At 50.5% G+C, this 15,562-nt stretch overlaps 1 protein-coding gene and 1 long non-coding RNA gene across 5 annotated transcripts in view; one reads left to right on the top strand and one right to left on the bottom strand.

Moving 5' to 3' along the window:
* HTRA1 (HtrA serine peptidase 1) overlaps positions 1-2,411 on the top strand; it is a 59,359-nt gene extending 56,948 nt beyond the window's left edge. The window contains exons 8-9 of the mRNA XM_027960635.2: positions 150-245; positions 1,703-2,411. Of these exons, the coding sequence (XP_027816436.2) occupies positions 150-245; positions 1,703-1,871 (265 nt within the window). The 3' untranslated portion in view covers positions 1,872-2,411. The remainder of the gene's footprint in view (positions 1-149; positions 246-1,702) is intronic.
* LOC114110260 (uncharacterized) lies at positions 240-15,109 on the bottom strand. Of its 4 annotated transcripts, none has more exons than XR_003586565.3 (4): positions 15,024-15,109; positions 10,089-10,241; positions 748-8,373; positions 240-505 (listed from the first exon to the last, which is right to left on the bottom strand). It is a non-coding gene; the product is annotated as an uncharacterized LOC114110260 (long non-coding RNA). The 4 variants fall into 4 exon arrangements; XR_009598058.1 differs by having other exon boundaries at positions 748-887; positions 1,639-10,241; XR_009598057.1 differs by having other exon boundaries at positions 243-505; positions 748-884; positions 1,639-10,241.
* Positions 15,110-15,562: the final 453 nt, after the last annotated feature.

Below are 15,562 nucleotides of genomic sequence, written 5' to 3' on the forward strand. Positions count from 1 at the left end.
AAGGAAACTTTAATAGTAAAACAAAAAAAAAAACCCTGATTTTTTTTTTTTACATTGGAATTTGACATTAGAATCAGGGATGGAGGAGAAGCCCTTTGGGAGCCCCGTTGTTCTTAATGATTAATCCAGGTGTTCTTTCTCCCAAGCAGCAAAGCCAAAGAGTTGAAGGATCGCCACCGAGACTTCCCCGATGTGCTTTCAGGAGCATATATCATTGAAGTAATTCCTGATACCCCCGCAGAAGCGTGAGTTAGAATTCTTCTCCATTTTCCTGATAATCATGTGTTTCTTGGGGGTAGCGGGTAGGGGACAGTTCTTTCCGTCTCACCTCAGGTGACCGTGAGGACCCTTGACAGAATGGTCCAACATCTGTGTCCATCCTGCCGGGCAGGGCTTCCAACCTGGCTCAGCTCAGGGCTTGTCGGCAGAAGGGTGCTTCCTGGCTAGACATCCTCTTCAGGAGGGAATCAGATGGACTTGTTAGGAGTCTCCGGGACAGACCTGGCTGGGGAAAGACGGTTGAAGGAACTCAGGATCACTGCCTGAGTCTGAGACCTCAGGCAGTGATCCTGGCCTAGGCTGCTAAAGGCATCTCTTTCTGATGCTAGAGGCATCTCTTCCTGAGGCCTTCTCTAATTATGCCTGTTACCAGTCAGGCCCTACTTATCCACACCTCTAGAAAATTAGCGCAGGGAATATCAAAGTAACATGGAAAGAAGTTGCTCAACCCACAGTCAGGTTTATTACCTGTGGAAGTGTTAGTTGCTCAGTTGAGTCAGACTCTTTGCAGCCCCATAGACTGTGTGGACGTAATATCCACGGAGACGTGCTAGACCAGGGAGTGGCCAGCAGACTGTTCCCAGGAGCCAGATCTGGTCTGCTGCCTGCTTCGGGGTTAAGATTAGATTTGCATTTTTATTTTGTTTTTATTTTTCGTTTTAAAATTCATTTATTTTTTATTGAAGGATAATTGCTTTACAGAAAGATTTTGTATTCTTAAATGGTTGAAATTATTTAATTAAGAACAGTTATTTTAGGATGCTTAAAAATGCTACGAAATTCAAATTTTAGTGTTACGTAAATGAAATCTTACTGGGGCACAGCCATGCCCAGCAGATTATATATTGTTTGTGGTGGCTTTTGGACTCCCATGGCAGAGTTGGGTTGTTGTGATGGGGACCATCTGGCCTGCAAAGACTAAAATATTTCCTCTCTAGCCATTTACCAAAAAGCTTTGCTGACCCCTGTCCTAGGCCATTAAGGTGCATAACAGCTTATTTGATGGTGTCACACACAAGAGTTAAGGTTACAGCAGCAATAACGCCAAGCGGTGCCTCACAGTGGAACCATGCCTGTAGGCACTGTAGAGTTATAATACCCATGACGAGCATGCTGGCCACCACGGTCGCTGATGTGTTCTCACTTCCTTTGGGGTCAGTCTGTGATAAGATCAGACAGATGCTCGCACACATTTCTATAGTGGACATGATTGCTGATGTGGCCTAAAAACCTCAAAAGGCAATCATGCAACCCATGCGTGGTTTAAGCCATTCTCACGAAAGTTAACTACCATCCCACCCTGTTTGCTCTGGGCTCTCAGGTCCTAAACTGTGCCTCTGTAGAGGTAAGGTTGCTCACCTTTCCTGGTGGCTATGCCAGGAGACATGGGAACATTGCAGTCACGTTTCTGTTTGTGTTGCAGCGGGGGGCTCAAGGAAAACGATGTCATCATCAGCATCAATGGACAGTCGGTGGTCTCCGCCAACGACGTCAGTGACGTCATTAAGAAGGAAAGCACCCTGAATATGGTTGTCCGCCGGGGCAACGAAGACATTATGGTCACCGTGATTCCCGAAGAAATTGACCCGTAGGCAGAGGCATGAGCTGGACTCCATGTTTCCCTCAGAGAACTCTCCGGTGGACGATGCTCGGTGACTCCGGGGCTGGTGGCACCGGATGCCCAAGACTTGACTGCCATGTTGCTTGTTCTGCAGAAACACTGGCCAGCAGAACCCTTCTTGATAGATCGCAGCCGAAAGCCAATGTAAAACGTTGTAGACCCGCAGGCAGACGCTCTCCCTTCTGTATCCTATGTATGCAGCGCGCTTTTTCTTGCCAGCTTGGACCGTCCCTGCTTGGACAGTCAGCATTTGTCTTCTCCTTTAACCGAGTCACCATCTTAGTCCAGCCAAGGCAGTTGCTGTAACGCATAGATAAGAGGAAGGTCCCATGGGAGCCGGGATGGTACCGGGCGTGTTTATGCTTTCTTCCGAGTCAGCACCCAGAGGAGGGAGATGCCGAGACAATGGGATGGTGAGCGCTGGCTTCCGGAACGGCCGCAGTTGCCTCTTTTAGGAATCTCTTCAGAACCGGGAGCACAGTGACTTGAGTTATTAAAATACTTGTTCATACTTTGCGTCCTGGCGTCCTTCTTTCCCGGGAACAGCTGGTTACAGTCTCTTTGAATCGATTATCATGTCAACCACTTGCTCTTTAAACCATGTTGTCTGTGAGGGTTGAGCTTGAGGTCTCACCAGTTATTTCAGAGTCAGCCTGGGGGTTTACGAGTGCTGGGAACACGGTGCCCCGTCACCCCGGATTCCTGAAAGAGGCTTGAAGTCGGTTGCCCTTGCATCTGGGGCTTTTCAAACTAAAAAGAGGCTATCAACCCCACATGTCATGCAATCAGTCAGTAAAGAGTCCCTGGGCCTCTGGTCTGTGCCAGGCAAGGCATAGGCCGAGGGAGAGGGCTGAGTATGGGGCGGAGCCCCAGAGCTTCCGCTGAGAGGCCAGGTCTCTTTCTGAAAGGGAGATGGTTCAGGAGACCGGGATGTGACCTGAGACCAGTCCGGAGTCTTTAGAAAGCACAGGCTGGAGCTGATTCTAGCTGTCATGGGCTCTGAAATAGAAACTTAAATCTTGGGGGGCTTTGGAGCAGGGCTCCCCTGACACGTCCTAGAACAGACACAGCCTCAAGCAGCTGTGGACCCCTTTATCTCCATGAAAGCTTCCAGGAGTTTGGGAAGCTGGACCCAGGAAAACTTGAGCTTGGGAATTTGCACAGACCTGAGTGCCTACACACATCACAGAGGGGCCTGTTTACAACCGGAGCAGAGGGTGAAGGCTTTCTAAGGGTCAGTCATCAGGAGTGGGTACTTGGACAGGATGGAGGTTCAGTTCTGTAGATTGAGAGCTTTAACCCTCCTTTGACCACTAGACCTCGACGATCCATTCATAACTGGAGAGGCTACGGCAGGTCAAAGGCCCAAGTGAAGAGGAGGGGTTGCAGAACCAAGCCCTCGTCGGTACGGTGCTTGGCAGCTGGGCCGCTGGTGTTCTGTGGGGCACGGAGCGTCCCTCTGCTCCCTGCTTAGATGACCTCGTAGAGTCAGGGAGGAGCCAGCAAACGCCCTCCCTGCTGGCGTGGGTTTTGCGTCCCCTCCCTCCTCATTAAAGGCGGTGACTCAGAGAATGGCCTTCAGCTCCAGGGCTCAGACTCAGATGCTCTGCCTCTTGGCCTGCTCCTCTGGTGGTCCCCGGGGCCGAGGGGCTGCCCCAGGTGGGGAGGATGTGCGGAGTGGCATGTGGGTGGCATGTGGTCAGAGGCGGCCCGGCCACAGCCCATCTGTCTTCAGCCTGTCATCCACTCAGGAGATCACAGATGGTTCCTCTGGAAGGAACTGGCCTGGCGGCCGGCAGGCCTGGATCCTCCATAAACACTCAGCAACATCTCCCGAAGGTCCACAGGGCTCTGGGTGGGGTCTGAGTTTTGTCTGCCTACGTGGAAACCTACAAGGCTGCAGAAAGGACAGCGTGGCATGCTGTGGGCACATGCTGTGCTTGGTTACAAGGCTCCACTGGCCTCTGGGACCCTCTGTCCTCTGAGGATTACATATCCTTGCACTCCATACTCATCCTTTTAGATTTCACCAGATTCCTTAAAATAGATGTTTATTCCTCTTGCTTTGGGCTGTGATGGAGGTCTTTGCAACATGAATTAGAGAGGCAGAGCTGAGTTGAAAGAGCATGGTTTTTGGAGTTAGACAGACTTGGGTTTACTCTGCTGTCTAGATCTTACTGGCTGTGTGACATTTGAATAGTTACTTAACCTCTCTTTGCCTGTTTCCCAGATGGGAATAGTAATAGTACCGACTTCTTATGGCTGTTGTGCGGATTAAATGAACTAATACACAGCACAAGGTAATCACTCAGTAAATGCTAGCAACGTATATGTGAACCGTCTTTGAGCCCTCTGTAAAATGGGGAACAATGACAATGTCCCTCTTGCACTGGAGTTGTGAGGGTTAACCATGGTAGCACGTGCCACTTGGTCAGTATAGCCGCTATTGTTTTGTTGTTAGCCTGCCAGCCTGATGCTGGGAAAGAATGAGGGCAAGAGGAGAAGAAGGTGACAGAGGATGAGATGGTTGGATGGCATCACCGACTCAATGAACATGAGTTTGAGCAAACTCTGGAAGATGGCGAAAGACGGAAGCCTGGCATGCTACAGTCCCTGGGGTCACAAAGAGTTGGACATGACTGAGTGACTGAGCAATATTAACAAGCCTGCCATTGCTCTGGGGTTTAACGACACTCACAGTAGCTGACATCTGTTGGTGCTTGCTGCGTGACAGACGCCATTATTAGCTAGTAGTTCAGTCCTCAGTTCAGCCCTGAGGTGGACAGTGCATTTATCCCCTCTGACAAGTAAAGAAATGGCTGTTCAGAAATTAGCCCTTTTGCTTAAGACACTGAGCTCATAAGTGGGAGCTTTGATGTAAGCCCAGGAGGTCTGAGCTCATGGCTTTTGTAAGGTGCCATCCAGCCCATCTTTGTCTTCTTAGGACCAAGCCTTCTGGTCCCTCTGTCTGTCTAGCTTAAATCCATCTCCACTTCTAGAAGGTGGTCATGGGGACCTGTGGGCTTGGTTTGTGTCTCCTCCTCGCCCGTTTGGGCCCATCAACAACCACTTCTCTGTCTCCTGCAGAGCTCCGTCTGCCCATCCACCACCTCCCAATCTCAGCCCTCCAGGCTCCAGCCCTCTGCTTCCAGCTTTTGCAAAACCTTAAGCCACCAATCACAGGGCACATTTGCATTGCTGGCCAATCCCCACCCGGCCCTGCAGGAAGCTTCGAGACAGAGACCCTGAGTGCAGAGCTCTCTTTGCTACACCTTCTAGGCCCAGCTGAGTGGCGGTCGTGCCAGCAGCTCTGGACAGGAACCTGCTCTTTTCTGGCTTGATGTCTCCATCTGAAAATTGGAAGAGTGCCCCATGTCTGGTGGGTGTGGTGAAAGGCAGGATATTTTTACGAGAACTTGTGTGCTGCTCGTCTCCACCCAGTCAACGCTTCAAACAGGCCCGAGCCTCTGAGATAGTGCTCTGATTGGCAGGCAAGGGCACTGGGCCCATTTTAGGGAAGTGCCACTGAGGACAGGGGCAGGCTTGCTGAGGTTGTGCAGAAGAGGGCTGGTGTCTGGGCGGGTGGACAAAGCAGGTTCCAGATGATGATAAAAACTGCCTTCCCCTTTGAAGGTGGTTATAAGCGAGGATGGGGCCCCGTGGTGGCTCAACCTGTAAGGAATCTACCTGCAATGCAGGACACTCAGGGAAGGTCTCCTAGAGAAGGAAATGGAGTACCCACTCCAGTACTCTTGCCTGGGAAATCCCGTGGACAGAGGAGCCTGGTGGGCTATCCACGGGGTCGCAAAGAGTTGGACAGCTGAGCATCGAATACTCTCACTTTCGTAAGTGCGGCCAGGGGTTGGTGGCAACAGGCTGGCAAGTAGGCTTTTACCGTTCCTGCTAACACCCGTCAGTTGGTGAGACTGCCTGGAGCGTCAGGCTGAGTGGTTGTAAGACTTGGCGCAAAGGCATTTTCAAGAAGAAATGCAGGACTTCCCTGGTGGTCCAGTGGTTAAGAATCGGCCTGCCAATGCAGGGGGCACGGGTTTGATGCCTGGTCTGGGAAGATTCCACCTGCCGGGCAACTCAGCCCATGCACCGCAACTACTGAAGCTCGTGTGACTACCGTGCTCCGCAACAAGAGAAGCCTGCCGCAAAGAGAAGCCCGTGTGTGTGCCTGGAGAGCAGCTGCACCTCGCTGTGACTAGGGAAAGCGCGAGGGCAGCAACAAAGACCCAGCACAGCTGGACATAAATAAATCCATAATTTTTTTTTTTTTTAATGAAGAGGAACTGCTGTCTGGGCCCCACTTGCAGCCATTCTGATGATGCCACTGACAGCTGGGCTGTGGCGGGCAGCCTGATCTCAGTGCTGCCTTCTCAGCCATTTTGGTCCTGCCCTCCTGGGTCAGCCCCTGCCTGCCCGCCTGGCAGCTGCGACTCACCTGCTCCACAGAGCCTCCTGCCTCTCTCCCAGGGCCACCGCCACAGGCCACTGCCCAGCTCTTCTGCTGGGAGCCCACGCAGTTCTGAGGAACTGTCTTGAGAACTGGCTCAAGGGATGTGACTGTTTGCCAGCTGGATCTGAGAGGACCATCAAGGATGCTGGCTTGCAGAGTCATCCCTTTTTTTTTTTTGGAATATTTATTTATTTGGCCGTGGCGGGTCTTAGTTGTGGCACCTTTGATCTTCGTTGCAGCATAGGGGATCGTTTAATTGAAGCATGTGAACCCTTAGTTGTGGCTTGCGGGATCTAGTTCCCTGACCAGGCATTGAACCTGGGTCCCGTGCATTGGGAGCGTGGAGTCTTAGCCAATGGACCACCAAGGAAGCCCCTATCTCTGTTTCGAAACAAGCATTGTTGGTTACACTTCTGAGTCTATGTCCCCACCCTCCCAACTCCCCCGACCCTCTCAGGATACACTGAGCCACAGCTTATAGGAAGGAAACTGCCAAATACAAGGCCATTAATAGAATGGAATAAGACTGGAGTGTTGGAAGCGCCCATCAGAAAGGTCACAGTCTGCAGGATGCTGGGCTACCTGGGCCGCTGATCCCATCTGGGTCCTGTTTCTGGGGCCCAGCTGGGCTGTTTGGTTGCTGTTTGTGCCAGCTGCCGCCTGGAGGCCGCAGTACTCTGTTCTTCCATCAAAATCAGGGTGGAGTGCACAGAGTGCAGAGGCCTTCCTGCCAAAAGACAGTTGATTTATTTAGAACTTTAAAAGGTGATTGCCTCTGTGTGGTGCCCACCAAGGATCAGCAAACATCAAATGAAACAACGTTAACAAATGCATTATTAGTTAAAAAAAAATTAAAAGTGGAGCATCAGAATGCTCTATGGAAACATTTCTGTTAAGTGTGTCTCACGGGCCAGGTGAGCTTTTGTAGTTAAAGTGCCTGATCTTCTCTTACCCCATCTCCTCTCCCTCCTCCACCATCACCATCAGTTCAGTTCAGTTCAGTTGCTCAGTCGTGTCCGACTCTTTGCAACCCCATGAATCCCAGCACGCCAGGCCTCCCTGTCCATCACCAACTCCTGGAGTTCACTCAGATTCACATCCATTGAGTCAGTGATGCCATCCAGCCATCTCATCCTCTGTCGTCCCCTTCTCCTCCTGCCCCCAACCCCTCCCAGCATCAGAGTCTTTTCCAATGAGTCAACTCTTCACATGAGGCGGTCCAAGTACTGGAGTTTCAGCTTTAGCATCATTCCTTCCAAAGAAATCCCAGGGCTGATCTCCTTCAGAATGGTCTGGTTGGATCTCCTTGCAGTCCAAGGGACTCTCAAGAGTCTTCTCCAACACCACAGTTCAAAAGCATCAATTCTTCAGCGCTCAGCCTTCTTCATAGTCCAACTCTCACATCCATACATGACCACAGGAAAAACCATAGCCTTGACTAGATGGACCTTAGTCAGCAAAATAATGTCTCTGCTTTTGAATATGCTATCTAGGTTGGTCATAACTTTTCTTCCAGTGGGGACAGTGAGGTTCAGAGCAGTTTAGTAACCAGCCTAATGTCACTCAGCAAGAAGGAAGGTAAAGTTGCTGTGTTGGAACCCAAGTGTCTGGGTCAAGCCCTCTCTTAACCACTAAGCCCCTGTCTTCTTTGGCTGATGCTGCACTGTGACATTTGAAGCTGAAGAGCCATGTTTCCAGTGTGGTATAATTTTCATTAGACCCATCTCTGAAGAAGTGATAACCTGAGTGGCTGTTTGGTGAGAATGCCGGCAGAACAGGAAAGCTCTCAAGGGTTCACGGCCATCGCCCCGCACCAGGAAGGTCGTAAGTACTGTGGGCAGTAAGAGAGAGCCTGGGGCATGCCTGCCTAGCATTCGTTTACAGATAGTCTAGGCATCAACTCCCAGATGTCTGGGCCTTTTCTGTTGTGCTGTCTTCTGAAGAGTCATCAGCTCTGAAATGATACCCAGGGTAAGTAGTGTGCTCCATCGTCGAAGGCCTGGCCCTGATGCTGAGCATAAAGAACACAGCTTAAAACCCCAAGAAGAGAAGATTAGTAAAACACTTAACACTGTGACTTCAAACTGCTTCAAAATCCTGACAGTCGAGAATCTTCAACATTGCTTAAAATATTTTATCGAAGTATAGTTGATTTACAATGGTGTGTTAATTTCTGCTGTACAAAGTGATTCAGTTATACATATATATATATACATTCTTTGTTTTTTAATTAATTTATTTATTTTAACTGGAGGCTAATTACCTTACGTGGTGGTTTTCACAATACAGTATTGTAAAGTAAAATAAAAATGAATAAAAAAATAATGGAAAAAAAAGAATCCTCAGTGTTTTTAGCTGTTACCTGGTTTATCATCCTTGTCCTTCCCCTTGTAAATTAACTGCACTGACATTTAATGACTGAAACTGAGAAAGGGGGAGAGGGTAGGAAAGAGTCCAAGCTGCTCTCCTGTATTAATGAAAGGAGATCAACGTGAGCAGGAGTTTCAAAAGAGCCTCTCAAGACAGGGCAGTGAATGAGGGGCTTGCCAAACCAGTTTCTTCTTTACAAAAACATTTTTTTTAATGTGGACCATTTTAAAAGTCTTTGTTGATTTGTTACAATATTGCTTAGCTGCCTGACCAGGAATCAGATCTGCACCCCTGCACTGGGGGAGCAAAGTCCCGACCACTCTACCGCCAGGGAAACCCCAGTTTCTACTTTTCACCTTGGTTACACACCGGCTCCTGTGACCTTTTATCCAGCACTGTTTTCTGGGCCCTGTGCTGTGCTGAAAGGCTTAACAGCCACCATCCCAGGGAATTCTGATGGCGCCCCTTTGTCAACTTCGAAGCCCCTCTTTTTAGGGGAGGAGATTGAAGCTCAGAGGGACAGCCATCCTCATTCAATGACACACTAAAGAGAGTGTGTCAAAGAGAAAGTCAAAATCAGACTTTTTGCCTCTTGAGCCCGGGCACGGGCTCCCACCACTGTGGCCCAGCGCTTCCTTCTGTCCCGGCGGTGTAGTTGGTGTGGAACCCCAAGCCCAGTCCCTTTCGTGGATTCGGGTGGAGCAAAGGGTAGACGTCTGTCACACAATTTTCTCATCAGTAAAAATTACTTCACACTGAAAATCCACAAAGAGTGAAAACAAAAGCGTCTAGAAAGAAAAGTTCTGTCTACACAAAAGCATGCACATGGAGGCTTTAACAGCTTCATTTATAATCACCAAGGCTTGGAAGCAAGTAGTGTATTCTTCGGTAGTTGAACAGTTAAATAAACTGTGGCGATACATCCAGACAATGGAATATGACCTGATGCTAAAAAAATGGGCTGTCAAACCATGAAAAGATATGGAGGAACTTTAAATGCTTGTTACTAAGTGAAAGAAGCCAATTTGTAAAGGCTACCTACTGTATGATTACAACCATATGGCATTTTGGGAAGGGCAAAACTGTGGAGACGGTAAAAACAAAAAAAGCCAGTGGCTGCCAGGAGTTAAAAGAGAGAGAGATGAACGGGTGAAGCACAGAGGATTTTTCGGGCAATGAAACTATTCTGAACTCCACTTTCTGCTCGGTTTTGCTGTGAACCTAGAACTGCCTTCAAAAATAGCCCATTAATTAAAGTTTTAAAACAAACGCCTGAACAACATGAATTCACAATCAAGCCCTTGAGCCAAAGGAAGCACCTGTCCGACCCAGAAAATGACCTCGGGTTCCGCTCACCCACACCGGCCTCCAGCGTTGCCCCTTTCTGCTTCCTTCAGCTCAAAACCGCAGATTCAAGACAGGTGTTCCAGGAGAAGGTGAGAGGCGGGTGTATTTTAGGGCCTCCCAAGGAGGAGATGCTCCAGCAGGCTCAAACCTGCAGGGTTCATCCTGAAAGAAAATGAACACCCCAGTCCCATCAGCTGGGAGTGTCATTGCTGGCCCCCATGTGGCCCTCATGTAGCTTCAAGCTACATGGTTCCTTGCAGCCTGCTCTGCCACTTGCTTCCCAATGCGTCCTTTGTCTGGGACAGAAGTGCACATTCTGATGGAAGAAAATCTGTTCTTGACTAATGAGGTGGGGCTGGGGGTGGTGTGGAGCGCTATGCCTTGGGCAGGGCAGGGCGGGGCGGGCGCTGTGAGGTGCTCCACATCGGTGTGCGTTTCTATGCTCGGGGAGCACATCCCTCTCCTGCGACAGTCACCTATCCTTGTGACAAGATCCCTCAGAGCCCAAGCAGGATGGAGGAGGCTTCTGAGGACCAGAGCTGCCTCTGTTCCGTGAAGCCACCGTCTCCTCCCTCCTGGACTCTTAGGTGGTGCCTTTTCGCCTCTGGTGTTGGGGCCTCTGGCCCCAGGGGCCCCTGTCTGGCTAACATGCCCCTTCGTTCCATGAATGCCCTGCTGAGCCCACTTAGGGGTGTGAGGCTACTAGGTCCGGGACCTCCTGGTTCCTTCTCACACGGGGCCTCTCCCCTCCTCCCAGTTCATTTTATAACCTCCACTATCTGTGAAGCAGGCATTTGGCATCTGAACTCCAGAACCCCTGAACAGTTTATTACTGGGCTGGGAGAGGAGGGAAAATCCCATTCAACTTTGTGGCTTGGATGACGGCATAGATGTGTCCACTAGAGGGTGAACTGACCTCATGAAAGTCCAGGGAGATGTCAGAGGACCCGCCAGGGGGAGCAGGAGGACCAGCTGGCCAGCCTGCGGGCAGGAATGGGCAGCTTCCTCCAGCCATGACCGTGGGCAGCACCACCAAGCCCAGGGGGTGCAGCTCGGAGCCCCCTGCCTCTCCCGGTTCCCTTCTGGGCAGCCCCCATCTCCTCTGTGCACACACACCCTGATCTCATGCACTCGTCTGCTTGTTTTCTGCTTCTTTCTCATCCTAACATACAAGCCTCCTGACAGCAGGGATCTCACACACGGCCTCTCCATTGTGGCAAGGAGGAGTCGACGAACGGCTGAGGAATGCTGAAGAAATGAGAGGCCGTGGAGAAATGTCTGGCACGCTATCCGGTGTTTGCAGCGTCTGTCTTGGCCAACAGGAAGCATCCTGCAACCCCTGGCTTCCTGTTCTTTGAAACCTGGGACTACTAGACCCAGGGGCGGGGAAGCACCACCAGGAGCACCTCTCTGATCTTTCGTTTGTGTAGCTGGTTTCCTCGCCTGCCATAGCCGTCTCCTCTGGTCAGAGTTCTCTTTTCCTGTGAAGCATCGCTCCCGTTCTTGATGATCAGCAGGACTTAGTTTCCCCTGTGGCACTGGGCTGCGATCTGGGGTTGCCCACTGTGTGTCTGTCCACCGGGACACGCCTGTCTGAGGAGCCCTTCCACTGTGGATCCCTGACCCACCAGACCCACCCTTGAGCTGAGCTAGGGAACCTTCATGCTAACCAGTCCTGTAGCTGAGAACCCCTGCCCAGGAGATCAGATCTGTTCCATGCCGTACTGGGCTTTCCTCCTCCCAGCAAGAAACTCTGGGAACTGAGATGGAAGGCAGGCATCTCCAGGGTGGTGAGTTGTCAGGCTGAGAGCATTTGATTTACAGCTTCTGCCCTCCTCTGTTCCCACACCTCCCGGGGCCTCCTGGCCTCTCCCATCACTGATGTTTTCTCAGGCTCTGATGTGACCCACTCACTCTTTGCAGAGATGCTGAGCGAGTCACCCTCCTGACCTCTGGAATCTTCCTTGTTCTTAAAGGTTGAGGTTGCTGGCGTTCCAGACAATGAATGGTGGGGGTACGCAGCGGGGCCATTGGGCAGGATGGTTCCAGGCCAGTGTGAGGCAGGGGAGGCAGCTGAGCAGAACTGGTTCAGAATCCACATGGTGGCAGGAACTCACATTTCAGGCTGCACCGCAGGTGATCTGGAGAGTTATTTCGTCTCTTGGGGCCTCAGTCTGTTCCTGTCTCTATCTCTCAGGAGAGCAAACACCCACCTTCCATCTAACCAGGTTGAACAATTGCTCCCATTTTACTAGATTCGCTTTTTTATAAACACCAAGGGAACGCCATACAAATACCTCTGAACTTCCCTTTGACCACCTTTGCCCAATCCCAATCCTTCCTGCCTCCTCACCCCCAGAGGCAACTGTTGTTATTAATTTGATGTGTTGCTTTTTCAGACATTTATGTATTGCGTGTATATCTATGGGCAACATGTACTGTTTTATGCCAGCTTTTAAGAGTTTCATTCACGATGTCATGGTGGGTCTTTTTCTGTCGTTTTGTTTTTATGCAGCTTTGTTTTCTGAGGTGCATCCTGTTGTGATATATCTGTACCTGTCTGCCTATCTCACCATCATGGGACTCTATCATCTGAATATGCCAGGGTGAGCTATGCTGTTTCCTGACTGGTGGACCCTTATGGTGATGAGGTCCAGGGTCTTGATCTGTGAAGTGGGAGTCCTCAAACCTTTCTCATACACTGCAGAGCCTACATGAGGGGCCACAGGGGAAGACACCTCCTTTGGCCCTTCTTAAGACCTGCAAGGAGTGGTTTTCCAGCCCCCTGGATGAGTCCTGTTGCAGGACACACTGTGTCCAGCATCTTCCCCAGGGGCCAAGGATGGCAGCCCTTCTGATTGGCCCCATAAAGGGAGGGCTTGTGACCCAGTGAACAGGGTTAGCCCTGGGGGTATCACTCAAAGATTGGAAGCAATTTTAGGACTCCTCTAACCCAATTTCCCACACAAGTTAGCACCATGGGCTATCCTTTCCTTCCAGTCTCTAAAAAGCAGCTCTGTCTTATATTGGGTCCAAAAAAATCTGTAATCTGGTAAATTTTACCTTTTTGCCCCAATTCTGCCTGTGGGGGTCATACAGGTCATCCAAGCCCCAGCACGTTGCACACTCAAGGGCAGCAGCTACGTCCATTCTTCCTTCTGTCTTTCATTCCCTAGACTGTGTGCCTAGTCGCTCAGTCGTGTCCAGCTCTTTGTGACACCATGGCCTATAGCCCGCCAGGCTCCTCTGTCCATGGGGATTCTCCAGGTAAGAATACCGGAGTGGGTTGCCATGCCCTCCTCCAGGGGATATTCCCAACTCAGGGATCAAACCCAGGTCTCCCACATTGCAGGCAGATTCTTTACCATCTGAGCCTCCAGAGAAGCCCAAGAATACTGGAGTGGGTAGCCTATCCCTTCTCCAGGGGATCTTCCCGACCCAGGAATCAAACCCAGGTCTCCAGCATTGCAGGCGGATTCTTTACCACATGAGCTACCAGGGAAGCCCCATTCTCTAGGCTAAGAGAAGTGAAAGTCACTTAGTCATGTCCGACTCTTTGCGACCCCATGGCCTATACAGTCCATGGAATTCTCTAGGGCAGAATTCTGGAGTGGGTAGCCTTTCTCTTCTCCAGCAGATCTTCCCAACCCAGGAATTGAACAGGGGTCTCCTGCATTGCAGGCGGATTCTTTACCAACTGAGTTATCAGGGAAGCCCCGATAGCTAGGCTAACCAGACGCAATTTAAGAAGGAGATGCAGCTTTCCTGGGTGCAGTCTCCCACCTCTTTACCATCCCACTCATCCTCTGAATGTGTTTGTTTCCAGTTTCAGATGAGAGATTCCTGGTGAGCTGAGTTTCTGTTGAAATGTTTGGGACTGCAGCAAATGCCAGAAATGAGTAAGGGGTACCCTCTGTGGATGCTGTTTACCTTAAGTATTAACAGCTTTGCACTGAGCATCTGTTGATTTTTCTGTTCAGCATCCTCTCTCCATTTGCCACTTTTCTCAGGATTACCTCTTCACCTCTTCACCCAACTCACGTGGAAAGTGGAATGGGTGTCCAGGCTGCCTTTTCTAAGAGCCATTTCCTGCGTCCTGGCACAGTGAGGGCATCAGGGCCCTGGAACCTCTGAGAGTGATTAGGGCTTCCACGTCCCTCCTTTCCAAGTCCCCTGATGTTCATTGCTGAGGACACCCATGCTTTATTGCAGGCAGTTGACTCAGACTTATGTAAATGGCTGTGTCAAGCTCTGCTTTCTGATCTGTTGGCCTTTTAGGTTGGAACCAAGAGATTCTGGATTAAGGCTGTGGGTCACTTTAACGGAGCAGATTCAAATTGGAGAGCTGCTGGCAGCCAGGGGTTGCCTTGATAAGCAGAGGAAATCCAAGCAGAGAGAGGGGAAGACAATGAAACAAGAGGCGAGTGGGAGAGCTCTGGCGGAGCAGAGATGAGGGAAGGAGAGTCCTAAGCAGTCCGAGCCCCTGCCTTCCAGCCCGTCCTGGACCTTGGAGACCATGAGACACCCCAGATGTATAATGAATCTCCCTTTGTGTGTGAGTTGCATCCAGTCACTTTCTATTTCTTGCAACCGCAAGACTTGATTAAGGCAGGCTGGAAGCCAAGCTGATTCCGCAGCCGGAAATGGCCATGTGACCCACTCTGAATCACATCTGTTCACTCTTCCCCTCTTGCTGTGGCTTCTATCCCAGAGTTTTCGAATGTCCACTGTTATACTGTGTTTTTATTTTAAGCTGCCCCTATCGCCTCGGAAGTCGGTAGGGAAGGACCCTGGAACCAGTGAAACACAGGAGCAGAGGGGAAGCTCCCTGTTAAAAGGCTCAACCTGGACATTGTTAGGGACCCCATACCACCACTGCATCTGATCCAGAGAAAAGAAACTCAGCTCCCAGATGGGAAACATCTGTCCTTGTAACTGACTTACAGTTTCTGAGGCCAGGAGGACGGAGCAGCCCAAGGCGTCAGGAGCTGTGCTGAAGTCTGGGTCAGGCCAGGGTCAGCACCCACATTAGCCACACCCAGCTGCTGGATGAACTGAGTAATCTGAGAAGGAAGTCCGCTCTCCTCCCCGCCTCACCTCTGGTCACGCCATGCGTCAGCTTGGAGGCTTTTGGGTTTAGGCTGTGCCAAGGAGTGGCTCTGCATGGGGGAAGGTGGGGCACCTTGGTTTTGGTCCAAGCTTGGCCACTCATTAGCTAGGTGAGCTTGGCCAAGGGAACCTTTAATTCTGTGTGTGCGTGTGTGTGTGTGTGTGTGTGTGTGTGTATGCACGTGTGTGTGCTATCTCATGGAGTTTTAAGAGGATGAAATTTTAAAAAGTGGATCAGGGAGTTTTTGCCAGGTTATAATAATAATCACGAAAATGACCATTTGCTGAAGATTAGAAGTGTGTTGATTCTCAGTGTTGGTGAAGGTGCGGACAAGAGGGAATCTTCATACACTGTTGATGGGAATGTAAATTGG

The sequence above is a fragment of the Ovis aries genome, chromosome 22, assembly GCF_016772045.2.
Source record: "Ovis aries strain OAR_USU_Benz2616 breed Rambouillet chromosome 22, ARS-UI_Ramb_v3.0, whole genome shotgun sequence".
NCBI classification, from domain to species: Eukaryota; Metazoa; Chordata; class Mammalia; order Artiodactyla; family Bovidae; genus Ovis; species Ovis aries.